At 44.8% G+C, this 13,470-nt stretch overlaps 2 protein-coding genes across 4 annotated transcripts in view; one reads left to right on the top strand and one right to left on the bottom strand.

The window, feature by feature from the left end:
- The window catches only part of Ankle2 (ankyrin repeat and LEM domain containing 2), a 29,421-nt gene extending 26,918 nt beyond the window's left edge, over positions 1-2,503 (top strand). For both annotated transcript variants that reach the window (XM_032886395.1, XM_032886394.1), the window contains exons 11-13: positions 407-1,034; positions 1,572-1,703; positions 2,082-2,503. In XM_032886395.1, the coding sequence (XP_032742286.1) occupies positions 407-1,034; positions 1,572-1,703; positions 2,082-2,301 (980 nt within the window). In that variant the 3' untranslated portion in view covers positions 2,302-2,503. The remainder of the gene's footprint in view (positions 1-406; positions 1,035-1,571; positions 1,704-2,081) is intronic.
- Positions 2,504-6,029: 3,526 nt separating this feature from the next.
- On the bottom strand, positions 6,030-12,981 carry Pgam5 (PGAM family member 5, mitochondrial serine/threonine protein phosphatase). Of its 2 annotated transcripts, none has more exons than XM_032886770.1 (6): positions 12,753-12,981; positions 10,091-10,269; positions 9,132-9,257; positions 8,961-9,049; positions 8,733-8,866; positions 6,030-7,272 (listed from the first exon to the last, which is right to left on the bottom strand). In XM_032886770.1, the coding sequence occupies exons 1-6, from the start codon at positions 12,938-12,940 to the stop codon at positions 7,122-7,124; spliced, it is 867 nt and encodes a 288-aa protein (XP_032742661.1). In that variant the 5' UTR covers positions 12,941-12,981; the 3' UTR covers positions 6,030-7,121. The 2 variants fall into 2 exon arrangements, with proteins under 2 accessions (XP_032742661.1, XP_032742662.1); XM_032886771.1 differs by having other exon boundaries at positions 8,733-8,863.
- Between the last annotated feature and the right edge of the window lie 489 nt (positions 12,982-13,470).

Raw genomic sequence — 13,470 nt, 5'->3', positions numbered from 1 at the left:
TTACTCTCAAGTTGTTGATATTTCATGAGGTAGTTTTATTTTATATTTATTTTTTAAAGATTTGTTTTATGTAAGTGTACTGTCACTGTCTTCAGACAGAGCAGAGGAGGGCATTGGATTCTACTATAGATGGTTGTGAGCCACCGTGTGGAATTGGACTCAGGACCTCTGGAAGAGCAGTCAGTGCCCTTAACCGCTCAGCCATTTCTCCTGGCCCCTTGAAGTAATTTTTCACGAGCTTCTTCTACATAGTATTTCTAGAACCTTATCAAACCAACTTGAGGGTAACTGGCCACGTGGTCCTTGTCTCAAAGCCTAACCCAGTGCAGTCATTTCTTGCTCGAGTTGTAGGGTTAGGGTTATAGTCTCATCCTGAACACTGACATGCAGTGTTGTTGTCTTACAGGCAGTGGAAAGAAGTACAGCAACTCCATCTCCGTGGGAGCGTTTCTAGATGGGGGTGATGACATTAGCTTGGAAGAAGTTAAAAATCAGCAAAATACAGTTCCAAGTCAGAGTCAGCCCTCAGTCGACAAATTCCAAAACTCCAAAAGTGGTTCCCCTTCCTTGGGACAGAAGGCGGACCCTGGAGAAGCCGCAGTTGGATTTTACCCAGATAACAGCAGAAATGGGTTTTGTTATCCTCTGAACAGCAGGACTGCAGATGGAAGGGAAACAGAGGCCACCAATGGAGAGGAGGCCCTTCCACCACCTGTTTCTATTTTGACTCAAGAGTTTGATAAACTGAATTTGCAAAGTCTAGGAGATAACCTTTTCGAGACACCAAATAAAAATAGGGAACTAGAGGATAAGATACTGGCTTCAAGTAAAGGTGTAGTAGAAAGTGGCTTGGCATCTCCTGCTGCAATAGCAAGACTTGAAAATAAGCAAGTCAGGACCAACAGTGAGGTGTCAGAGGCAATGGCTGAAATGTCTTTGGGCCCCAACAGCCCCCAACTTGGGGTTCAGGCTGGTCTGGAACCTGGGTTCTCATCTGCCACAGCAGATCCCACCAAGAGGCTCTTCCTGTCTGGGTAAGTTAAAGATGTTTGTAAACTGTAATGAGTGTACAGTTTTCTAATATCCTTGGGGTCTTCTCTCTGGGCTGTGCTAATCCAGTGTCGGTAAGGATAAGTACCTACAGAATGATTTCATCTGCCCTATGTTTAAGACTCAAACCCATGTTAGTAATAAGGGCACACGATACAACCAATGGATGGAAGACCCATTCCTGACAGCACTTACCTTGACCAGCCCTGGCCTTGCATACCAGCTCCCCCTACCCACTCACCTTAGGCTGGTTTAGGGGTTGATTTATATGCTCAGCCCAGATTGGTGGTGTTTTGTTTGTTGTTATTGTTTTTTTTTTTTTTTTCATTTATTTTGTGCTTGTAAGCTTTCCAACTTGGATACTAGAAGCCAAATCCAGTCCTTTGTAAGACCCCTTAGCTACTAAACCATTTCTTTAGCCCCTCCAGATTGGTTCTTGAGTTAAAAATACAATACCTTAAAAGTGCCCCCAACCCCAGTGTTTCTGCTTTTTCTTATTTATCTTCTGTTCTGCATTCTAGAGAGGAGCCATCAAAACTAGATCGAGATGTTTTAGCAGCCCTTGAGTGTGCGATTATTGACCCTGGTCTGTACCCAGCAGTCCACAGATGGAAAAGTACCGTCATGCGCTACTCACCCTCAGACAGACAGAGGTACTACTAATCACAACATCAGAGTGCAGAGACTGACAGGGTTATCATGCATAGGTGGCTTTCTCATAGTAATAAAGCTAACCGGGGTAGCTCCCCAATGCAAGCCTGGCCTGTGTCCATGTAGATGTGGTCACAAAGGCAGATGTCCGTTGAGTAGAAAAGTAGGCCAGGCTTGCTCCTGGCAAACTGCATCCGGGGAGGCAGTGTCCAGAATTTATAGCTGGAACATGGGTGTTGTGGGTAAAGTCTTCATATTTGGGATGTAGGAGTATCTCCTCTCTGTTAATACAAGTGTCGTGCCTATGTCTTTGTTTTGTTCTTAAATCTCGACTCTCTGGTGTGCCTTTCTGTGGTAACAAATCGTTTTGGTTTCCGTAGTTGGCCAAGTCCTGCACTCAAAGGGAAGTTCACAACTGAGTTGGTGGATCTTGATTGCTGTCATAGCTGCTCAGGACGAAGCAGCCCAGCTGGGAGCAGCCCCAGTAAGCCTGGCCACACCACATTCTCTTCTGGCCTGCACAGCCCTGGACGCTACAGTCCAGCACATGGGAGACACTTCCAAAGAGTGGCATGCATGGCCCGACTTGCAGCTCTGTAGAGCCAGCCAGTATGCTCACTCCTGGGATTCATTTACTTCTTTGTTTTTTAAAGAAGAGTAATGCTTATTGGTAAAAATTCCATAAAAGAATGTATAATCCTCACTTTGAGGGTACCAGAATTTTAAAAAATACAATGTTCTGAGTAGAATTTGAATGTCTGATATTTTGGAAGAAGTTAATGAAAGCAAACTCAGATACAAATTGTTTGAAAGTGTGGCTATAGTAATGATTCAGACTTTTCAGGTGGAAACTTCTGATTTTGAAGTGGAGCAAAGATACAAAGGCAGTTGACAAGTGAGGTGCTGCTCTGATTGGATGTGTTAGCAGCAGCTCTGCAGCATGTGCCAGCACACCCAGTTTCTGAGACCGATGAATTATGTGCTGTCTCTCTTTGGGGGAGGGACAGCTTTCTGATATGCAATTGCAAATCTGTCACTTCATCCCAGTTGTTCCAACAGTGAGAAAACAGGTGTCAGAGAAGCAGATGGGCCTTGACTGTCTCAGACTTCAGTAACAATGCTCAAAACACTGCCAGGAAGTGGGGCGGGGAGACTTAAAGCCACTGAGAATCATGCCAGTAATCATAGAAAACTCAGCAGCAGTAACTAAACACAGAACCATTTCTCAGTGCTCGTCAATGAATAAGCAATCTGGGAGTTGTTCCCTAGTCTTAACATTTATCCTGAGATGTCACTGAGCATGATTAACATGACAGATGTATCCCATATTCCAGAAATTACTTAAAGAGTGTTATACCAGAGTTTAGCACTCGAGACCTGAGTTCATTTCAGTGGCTTGAGGTGTTTACTTTTGGCTATCCCAGGAGATGTGTAAAGAGTGGCACTGCAAACCCTAAGGCACCAAGATCAAGCCACCTTGCTAACGCTGGGTCCTGGCTATGTGGCACGGCCGCTTGCACAAAGCCAGTAGTGTTCTACAGACACTTGCAGTCTTACTCCCACTACAGAAGTACACCACTGATTTTACCAACTTCAGTGCCTTTTGTGAGCCATTTTTTAATTTTTCCAAATTTAGATTTTGAGACTATAGTGCTAAATGGGTGTTACCAGGCACTCTTTTAACCCCATCACCCATTAGGCAGAAGCAGGGGGTTCTCAGAGCTTTGAGGCCAGCCTGGTCTTCATAGTGAGTTCTAGGACATCTAGAACTACACAGAGATCTTGTCTCAAAAACAAAAAACAAAACAAACAAACAAAAAAACCAATAAAGTAAAAATTCTGAGCTCAAATGTTTAGGTCCTCTTTTTTTTTTTTTTTTTTTTTGAAGCATTTTAATGTGGTAGGAAATATCAGAATTGAGATTTTGGACTTTGGATTCAGTTTGTTTTCATTCCCCTTGTAAGCAGCTGAGCTCTAAGTACAAGACAGCCAATAACGTGACCTGGAAACAGTCCCAAAGGGAATCTTTGTTCTCAAAAGAAACCAAACCCCACACATTAGATTCAGCTATGATCTTGTTTTCTCTAAAGTCTTATTGTCCTGTGGGGTTATTTTTGTTGTTTTTCCATACTCAAATAAAAACCAAAGTACTAGTTTTGCCCTTTTTTAACTTTTTTTTTTAACTCTTTTTTTTTTTTTTTTTTCCGAGCTGGGGACCAACCTAGGGCCTTGCTTTATTCGCTAGGCATTAACTCTTTATTTCTTAATGACATTTACGTAAGACAACTTTTGGGAGTCAGTTCTTATACCATGTAGGTCTCAGGGATCCAACTCAGGTCACTGGAATTGAGTTTTACTTGCTGAGCCCATCTTGCTGGCCCATTTTAAACTTTAAGCCACCTTTGGACTAGATTATTTTTCCACTAGTGTGAAGGGTATATGATGCCTGTTAGTAACACATGATTCTATATCATAAACACTGTTTAATTGATCTTTCTCAAAGTGTTGTATAAGAAATGATTCCTTGTTATCTGGACAGAATCCCCTTCTTAGTAAAACTGTAAACAATATTTTCATTAAAAAGTACATTGAGTATCACCACGTTGGTGTCTGTGAGGTGGTCTTACTCTGTGCATGCCCTGATGGCCTTGAACAAGATAAGTTTACTTGTTGGGTTTCAGATGATTCTAGCACAGTTGATAACATTTGATTACGTAGCAGTATAAGACTTCTTCTGATTAACAACTATGAGTTTTTAATGTGTGATGGGGTTGTAAAAGGCATCCTTCCTGCAGTGGCTTGGTATGGATGAACTTGTAACAGACACCCTACTACCACCACCATCCCTCATTTCTAGAGGAGGAGACAATGTTGAAAATAAGTGCTTGCAGCTCTATGGCAGGAACCAACAAGAGATGCTACTGAATAGTCCATCTTCACTGCTTCTGGAGGAAATGGTTAGGGTTTTGTCTTCTAGATTTGGGCCTTGCTTGCTGGGCAGTTGACACACACTTGTTATGTCAAGATCTAGTCATTTTCTGACTTAAAATTTTTATTAGCATTTCTCATTTGTCTCATAGCAAACACTGGAATAAAGCAAACCACAGTAGTCAAGAAGAATCAGTGCTATGCAGCGGCGTGCATTCTTACCACTGATTCAGATTCCCTCAAATTACTCGTAAACTGTTCTGGCAAGACTTGCCAATACTGTCACCAGTGTTTCAGAACTCTAAACATTTCTCTTAAACCAAGGAATATGGTTTCAATATCCAGCACCACACATTTTCTGTCACAATCTCATGGGCCTCTAAGACCCACTGGTCAGATCCCTCCCTAATATGGGGTTGGTGGTCACTCTTGCCCAAGTATTCACAGCAGGTGCAGACCATAAGGAAACCTAATTTCACATGGTTGCTTCAAACCGAACAATTAGTATAGTTACTTTAGGAGTTGTATTATAGTATTTCATTCCATTGTTTTCCTGAGACAAATGAGAAAAAAAAATGTAACTTTGAAATCAGAAAATAGTGAGATTTTGACATAGCATTGTGTAGATCAACAGCCTAGCAAGAAAGGTCCAACCCAGGAACATTTAAAAATTATTGGATCACAGATTTTGAACTAGCAAATGTGAACAGTCCAGCAAGCAAGGTTTGACTCAGGAGCATTCTTTGAAGTCTTATCAGATTTGTATCATGACCTGACAACAAACTTCTGCAGGCCTTGCTCTAGCCTCTTGTCCCTACTGTTCACTCTCGGCAATCACTTTGCAGTGTGAATTTTGACTGGTGATAAGGAGAAGTAGAATCTGAAGAGTTAGAACTGACTGGGTCAGACTGGGTCAGCTTGCAGGGCCACTGCTATTACAAGCAATCATTATGCCTTACATTCCAAGAAAGGTAACTCATTTCCCATACAAGGAGCTCACCTCTCATCACAGCGAAGGCTTATTCCCAAAACACTGCCAGTTCTTAAAGGTCTGCTATGGAGTTTGTACCACACGGGGATATCCTTAGTACACTGACCCTGAGCAAGTCACTGTCTCCTGTGAAATGCTTTACTTTCCCATCAGGTCAGATGAGGAGTCCTGACAGGTGAGAAGTTGACAGCTTACCATTCTTGCTTCAATTACTTCTAGAAAGCAGCATAAGGGTAGCCAAAGTTAACTCTAAGGGATACCTCTCAGGCCTATTGTTGGACAAGAAGCAGTGTGCCTTCTGGCTTGTAGGTAGTCCTCCAAACAGGAAGCCTGGGATTAGCCCTGGGATAGAAGGCACTGAGAAAGGGCTCTAGACACCTTTTTTCTTTTAAAACAAATAAACAACAACAACAAAGTAAAATTTTATTATTTCCAAAGAGGGCAGAGAGATACATCAAATATTCCAATTCATTGCATTGATTACAGAAGATGCTCACAACCACTTCATAGAAACTGTACTGGGTTTTTTGGAGGATAGGGGGACGGACGGACAGGTGTGGTAGTATATACCTGCAATCCCAACAATTACAAGACTCAGAAGGGTCTCAAGTTTGAAGCCAGCCTGGGCAACAGTTAAGATTCTGTCACAAAAACAAAAACCACACATACAAAAACCATTTTTTTCTTATCAGAATATCTGGAATAAACACATCATTTCTAAATAACCTACAAGTTCAAGGTTAACAGTAGCAAACTAAAATGGAACCGTCACTCAGGGATATTTTTCTGGGTCTTTTAACATAACTCAGGCTGGCTAGAGACTCACGATCCTGCTTCTGCCTCCCGGATGCTAGAATTACAAGTATATGCCACCTCTTCTGGTCAGTGGAGCTATCTTTGCTTCCAAGGAACCTCTTATAGAACTATCACCTACTTGCCTTATACAGGCCACAGTCCTTTTGCAGTGCCATTTTCTTGGCTTTTATCTACCTCATAGGAAGCCAGCCCCTTTGTCCATCATTCAAACGCAGTAGACACAGAATCTCCTAATTGAGCTGAGAAGTTGGTTTTCAAAGCAAGAACCCACATGAGGAAAATCTTTGATAAATAAGCAACCAAAGTCCCTAGATTGCAGTGAAATAACCACCTGTAAACACCACCCCACTACCTGACAGGTCTTCCAGAGGTCATAGAGTGTTCGGTTAATCTACTACAATCCCGTGATACAGTACCCGTGACAGGCCCGCCTTCTGCCTAGGAAGACTCCTGTCGCACCTCCTAGGGCTATGCTGGTGGTAATAGTAAAGTAGAGAGCTTTCAAAAAGGCCATCTAACTCATACGTTGCCTTCTTCAGCCTGAGCCAGAAGTAAGCACCCAAATGTGACACTTGAGATATCCTCTTCTGGAGACGAACGTGAAGCCACAGCACAGCTGTGGAAGACAAGGGAAGGCTGTAGGCAGGCCACCAGCAGAGGACAGGGTGCAGTCTTACAGGCAGCCTCAGGACCGAGTAATCTTGTCTGGGGGCATGAACCCTGTGTCCCCAAGGGTCCTGAGTGCAACACGACCATTGGGTCGAATCACCAGGTGGGTGATACTACCATTGTTGAGGGACAGGCGGAGCCAACCTTCTGGAGGAAACTGCAGTGCCCTGGGGAAAGAAAGATAATGCTAGCAGAAAGTTCAGAGTGATACACAGTTGCTTTTCTCAGGGAGAGAGGCTGGGTTCAGGCAACTTGACAGTCTTAGAGTAGATGCATTCAGCTAGGCCAGTAATGGAGGTCTTCAGGGAAGAGTGTCCAGGGGAAATGTCTCAATAGAGCTCTAAGTAAGGTACTCAACCTGTAGGGACAAGAGCTTAACCCAAATAAGTCAGAAATGTGCTCAGGACTAGTGATATCAAAGCATTTAATGTTCTCCACTGCAACACAAATTTGTGCTACAAGTATTTCTGACAAGACGTGGCTGGTCTCCCAGGACAGAGGTATGGCTCGTGCTCTCCCGTATTTTTAAGACAGGGTCTCTCTATGTCACACTGGCTATCCTGGAGAAGAGCTGGATAGATGCAGCAACGTGCTGCTCTTCCAGAGGAAGAGTTCAATTCCCAGCACCTACGTTGTAGTCTTAGTGTTGCCCTTTACAACTCAGGACGCTGACTCCTGAACAGAACTAAAAACTGCCTTTCTTCACAGCATAAATACTCTTCCCAGGATCCTAATTCCTTCTGCATTTTCATCATTAATGTCGGTTTTCAGGGACTATTAAAGAATATAAGATAATGAGGTGCAAAATAAATAATCCAGGACGTTCCTGGCACCATCATGGCACAGGTAACAGTCCAAAAATAGGTAGCAAGCTACTATGATGGCACCCATGGAAAAGTGGCCAAAGCAAGGATATGCAGGGAAACAGCATGAGCCTGGAATGTTCTATTGTATAGAAAGTAAAGAAAATCCAAAACACAAAGCGGACTGAGCAGCAAACCAACGGTCGTACCATAATGTACAACAGGCCCAATTACATGTGCAGGAGTAGCAGAAAAGTATCAGGACCCCCAAGGTGCCCAAACTGTTCACAAACACTGAGAAAAATGATGCTTATAGAAGTTCTGATATCAACAGAACGAAGGAAACAAAATCTCAGAGCAAGTCCATGTTGACTGCTACTGGCACCATCTACCGACAGGCAACTGGAACAGGTATGTAAAAATAAAAAACAGGCCAGGGGGTGGTAGCACACGCTTTTAATCCCCACACTTGGCAGGCATTTGGATCTCTGAGTTTGAAGCCAGAGTAAGTTCCAGGACAGCCAGAGCTACATAGAGAAACCCTGTCTAGAAAAACCTTAAGACCATTCTTATAAGGTGGTGGAGGCCAGAACACAGCTCCTTAATCACATTATACACTGTCATGGCCACTTTCACTCGGGGTTTATCACTGATAGAGCAGAGGAAGGAAAACAAAGGTATTCTACAATCGGTCAGGCTTCACCAGTATTCTCCTGTGAGTCATACGGCACCTGGGCTGAAGAAGCACAAGGCCAGGAAGGATGGTGGCAGGGAAACTGGGAGCGGACAGTGTTCTGGACAAAGGCGCTGTTGCTGGCACTTACCTACAAACAATATAGCGGATGACATTGGCGTGACATATGAAGATCTCGTAGCTGTCCTCCTCCTGCTTGGCATCAGCTCGGTGGATGTAGTTCCTGAAGGCAGCCTCAATCCGGGCTCCATCTTCATAATACTGCTAGGAGCAAAGTAAGGAGTTGTCAGTGTGCAAGCAGACAAGGGTAAGGGCAGGCCTTGCCCTAATCGAGTGGCACAAGGGGTGACATTTTTACCACAGCCTCTGGCTTCCAGTGAGACACAGGTGGATCCGGTTCAATGGGGGCACCTTCCCGTAGCAAGTCTGTGCTGACTCTGCAGACACCTGGACAAAAGCGGGTCCCTGGTCAGCAGTGCAGCCCAAGAGTCAATCTACACACTCAGCACAGTCGACAACCAGCACTCACCTGGCAGGTGCTTACTGATGATGTCTGTGGTCTCTACTGCACGGGTCATAGAGGAATGGACGATTTTATTAAACTTCAGTCCCAGGCTTGCAAGTCGGATCCCCGTGAGTTCAGCCTGTTCCCGACCTTGAAGGAAATACACCCGTGAATGTCATAAACCAGGATCCTCCACTTACTGCAAAAACAGGTACCAACACTGAAGACATTATCCTCATAGGCTTAAACAGGGCCTCAGGGAGCAAAGAAACAATCAGTTGTCCTCAACCCCGAGAGAAAATACATCGATTTCAATTAGCAACATGTGTAAACTTGGCAGCAGTGGGATGTAGACCTTTTGCTATTCCTATTTTTATTCAACTACATTCAAAACCAAGTTCTACTTGGGAATAGAATATAGCCCACTTTTAGAACTGCCTAACATTCAAAACCCTGGGTGCGATTCCCAGTACCGATAAGGGGAGAACAAAATCCAGTTTCAGCATCATGGTAGCCCGCCGCCTCATGACAACAGACTCAACATAACACGAAGAAAAACATGAAAACTGGACTGGTTTTGGTGGTGCAGACTTGTAATCCCAACACCCAGGAGGCTGAGGCAGGAAGGTTGCCATGAGTTCATGGCCTGCCTCATAAAACAAAACACACAAACTACAAACTGATTCTCTGGAGTCACAGGAGACAGTGACAGCAAATGCTTTTTCCTTAAATGTACTTCAGCATATAACTGAAAACATTCTAAGAAATCATTTTCCTTTTGTTTTGAAAATAATTTCCTGCTGGATATAGTAACCTGCATCACCAGAGTGGTGACCTGATATCACCAGGAATTCAGACTACATAATGAGACTGCCCCCATCATCACCATGCGGAAAGGGGAGAGGGAGGAGAAGGAAAGAAAGGAGAGAGGGCCTAGATCCCAGGTTTAGCTGGTAACTTCAAGGCCAACCAATGAGTCATACCTAATGGGGTCAGGGTGCGGTCCTTCTCCATCGAGCCATCCACATTGTACTGGGAATGCCGGATGAGGAATATGTGTCTTGTAGCCTTTGCCTTATAGTGGTCCAGCCTGGAAGCCAGTTCATCTTCTCCAGATTCCACGTTCCTTTTCTTCAGGTTAATGAGTGACAGTGGCTCTCGCCTAATTATGAAAGTATGTCTTGTCTTGTGACCTCTTGTCCAAGACACCTTTCAGTGCTTGGGAAAAGGCCAGGGGGGAAGCCCAGCCCAGAGAGCCTAGCCTCACAGAGCACATCTTCACTCTTCCCGAAGGCCAGCCTTGCTCTGGGTGATACAGATGTGTGCATATAACATGAAGCCTTAGGCTCATGTTTCTGGTGAAGACAGGCTGGGGAGATGGCTCAGAGGTTAAAGTGCTTGTTATACAAGCAGGAAGACTGGAGTTCAGAAGCCACATAAATACTGGATAGGCATAGTGACCCACCTATAATTCCACCCTCAGAAAGTGGAGGCAGGATGCCCAGAAGAAGCTGTGTAGTCAGACTACTTCTATTAGCAAGTTCTGGGCCTGACTGAGAGACCACGCCTTAAACGATAAATCTGAAGTATGATCAAGAAAGAACGTCCATTATCTGCCTCAGGCTCTCACACAGACTCACACAGGCACGAGAAGGAAAAAAAGGAAAACTGTCAATAATGCCACAAATATGCAAGCAGTGATAGGACAGAGGTAAGAATGGAAAGATGCATTGCAACAGAGCCTAGAACAGGACTGTCTGTATGACTCCGGTAGTCATGGGGCTGTTTCATTGCTTTTTAAAGATTTATTTATTTTATGCATATGAGTACACTGCCGCTATCTTCAGACACACCAGAAGAGAGCAACAGATCCCATTACAGATGGTTGTGAGCCACCATACGGTTGCTGGAAGTTGACCTCAGGACCTACGGAGGAGCAGTCAGTGTTCTTAACCACTGAGCCATCTCTCCAGCCCATGGCTGTTCATTCACTCCTTTTGTTGGTGATAAGACAGGCCCTCTTGGTGTAGCTCAGGCTGACATCGCAGCAACCCTACTTCAGCCTTCCAAGCACAAGGAGGACAAGCTTGCACAAACATCCCTAATATAAATTAAAAATATCAGACATGGGCCCTTGGCTCTATTTTCTCATAGTACGAGTCTGGACTCCTCACACATGGAAAGCTGAGGAGGAAGGGTTGCAAAAGGCCAGGTTGAATAAGTAAATTGAATATGCTTAGGTCTTTTGTAGCTGAAGATTCCATACTCAATATTCAATCAACCGGGCATCAAAAATACTCAAAAGTTCACAGCTGAATTAAAAAGACCTTTCTGTATGTGATTTTTACCTCAAGCTATATAATTTAACATCTACTTAGGTAGCAATTTTATTGTATTGGGGGTGGTAAATAATCTAGGAATTACTTAACGTATACAGGAAGATAAGCTAGATGTCTAGGTTATCTGCAAATACTTCATCATTTTGAACATCCACAGAGTTTGATATGTTCAGAGACCCTGGAACCAATCCTTCAGCATTAGAGGGATTACTATAATTAAATTAAAACTAAATAAAAATAGAGCTTTTTTCTAAATCACACTAAACACACTTTAAATGTTCACTAGTCACGAGGTAGTGACCATCACAATGCTGAGGACCGCAGTTAGTGGACTGGATGTAGGAGCTGAAGAAACTGAAGCTACTCAGCTAAATGTAGGAGGCAGGAACAGGACAAATGACAGCAATGGTGAAGAGGAAGGTTTGCAGAGTTTGGTGGTGGCTCAAGCATTATCTGAGCAGGCTAACCTGGGGTGTTAGCCCCATATACAACCAAGCCAAAGTCTTGTTGCAGATACAGGAATGGACCAGACAAAATTTGAAGAGGACTGTCAGAGAGGAAGGCACAGCAGAAAGAAACCAAGTGGATATGCCAGTTTTAGTCCCTTCCTGTCTTGTTTATCCATCTGTCTGTCATGCATCCTTCCCCACCTAACAAAGATCCAGTCACTGTACCTACCGGTCCATCTGCATATGCAGACATGGCAAAAAAAAAATAAATAAAACATTTAATATCAGGTAACTTCATTTTCCTTTTTTAGAGACAGGGTTTTTCTACATAGCCAAGAATTCAGGGATCTGCCTACCTCTGACTCCTAGTGCTGGGATTAAAGTCCTACGCCACTATACCCGGTTTCCATGGGTTCCCTTAGTTCTATTTCAAGCACAGGTTCTCTGACTCTGGAGGAAAAGCAAGCTCGTAGTCCCAATTTCCCCCCAAGCTGCATCAGGACAATTTGTGAGGCAAACCTGATCAAGACCCTGACTATAAGTAAAATTTAAGCCTTTAGAATTTCAGGCCCACAAAGGTCCTGGGACGAAGTCCTTCGGGTGGACGGTCTCTGAACAAGGACTCTTCGAGGATGGGGTCCGAGCAAGTATAGGTCCCTCAGAGGGATGGATGGTCTAGGCACGAAGACCCTCGGAAGATGCACCTCCTGGTACGGGAACCCTCAAAGGGCCGTCGCCCCGATTCACACAAACTCAAGACCCACTAGCACACACCGTCCCCTTCAGGGAACCGATATCTGCCCCACCGAGATGGATGTGAGGGCACAGGCCTGAGCCCCACCCTCCCGTCCCCGCACCTGTCCCAGTTGGAGTCCCAGACGCCGTGCCCCGGGCGCGCTCCGTTCCAGGCCGGCGTCTCTGTCGCGCGCGTGTCTGCATCCCCGCCAGCTCTCGGCTTCCCTACCGCTACCGCCGAGAAGAGAACAGCGGCCGAGCCACCCGCCAGACCACAGGCCGCCAGCTGAAGAGCCTGCCGGAAAGCCATGCCGCAAGCCGCACGACCGGACGGCGGGATGCCAGGGACACGCTTCCGCTTCCGGCTAGTGGACGTCCCACCCCTTTCCCCGAAACAGCAGGAAACGCGACAAGGGGTGCCACCTGCCGGTGGTTTTAGGGTAGAAGGCGCAGATGCCTGCCCTTTGGCGGGTGAGACTCCAGGGGGACGAATCAGTCAGGCATTAGATTTATATGAATTGAAAAACCTCAGGATTGGCTCTTGCTCTAGATCTAAAGTTTTTTGTGTTTTCTTTTGTAATCCTTAAGTGTATACATCTTCCTAACACCTACCATCGCGCCTCTGCCTAGTTGTTATTGATCAAATGACCAGGTCTTTCTGTGTAGGAAAAGTGTCCACCTGCCCTTCCAGTGCTGGCAGTTCTAGGCCCTGCCAAATTCAAGGCCTAGGGACTAGACTAGCAGGCCCAGTGACTTATAGGCTTGGGCTTATTGCTCTGGGCTTTAACTACCGACAGGCCCAGCACTTGGCAGCTATTATAATTTTTAGCTTTGAGCAGC

The sequence above is a fragment of the Rattus rattus genome, chromosome 16 (assembly GCF_011064425.1).
Source record: "Rattus rattus isolate New Zealand chromosome 16, Rrattus_CSIRO_v1, whole genome shotgun sequence".
In the NCBI taxonomy this organism is placed as follows: Eukaryota; Metazoa; Chordata; class Mammalia; order Rodentia; family Muridae; genus Rattus; species Rattus rattus.
Note: the sequence above shows the minus strand (reverse complement) of the source record. Positions and strands in the feature narration are given on the sequence as shown.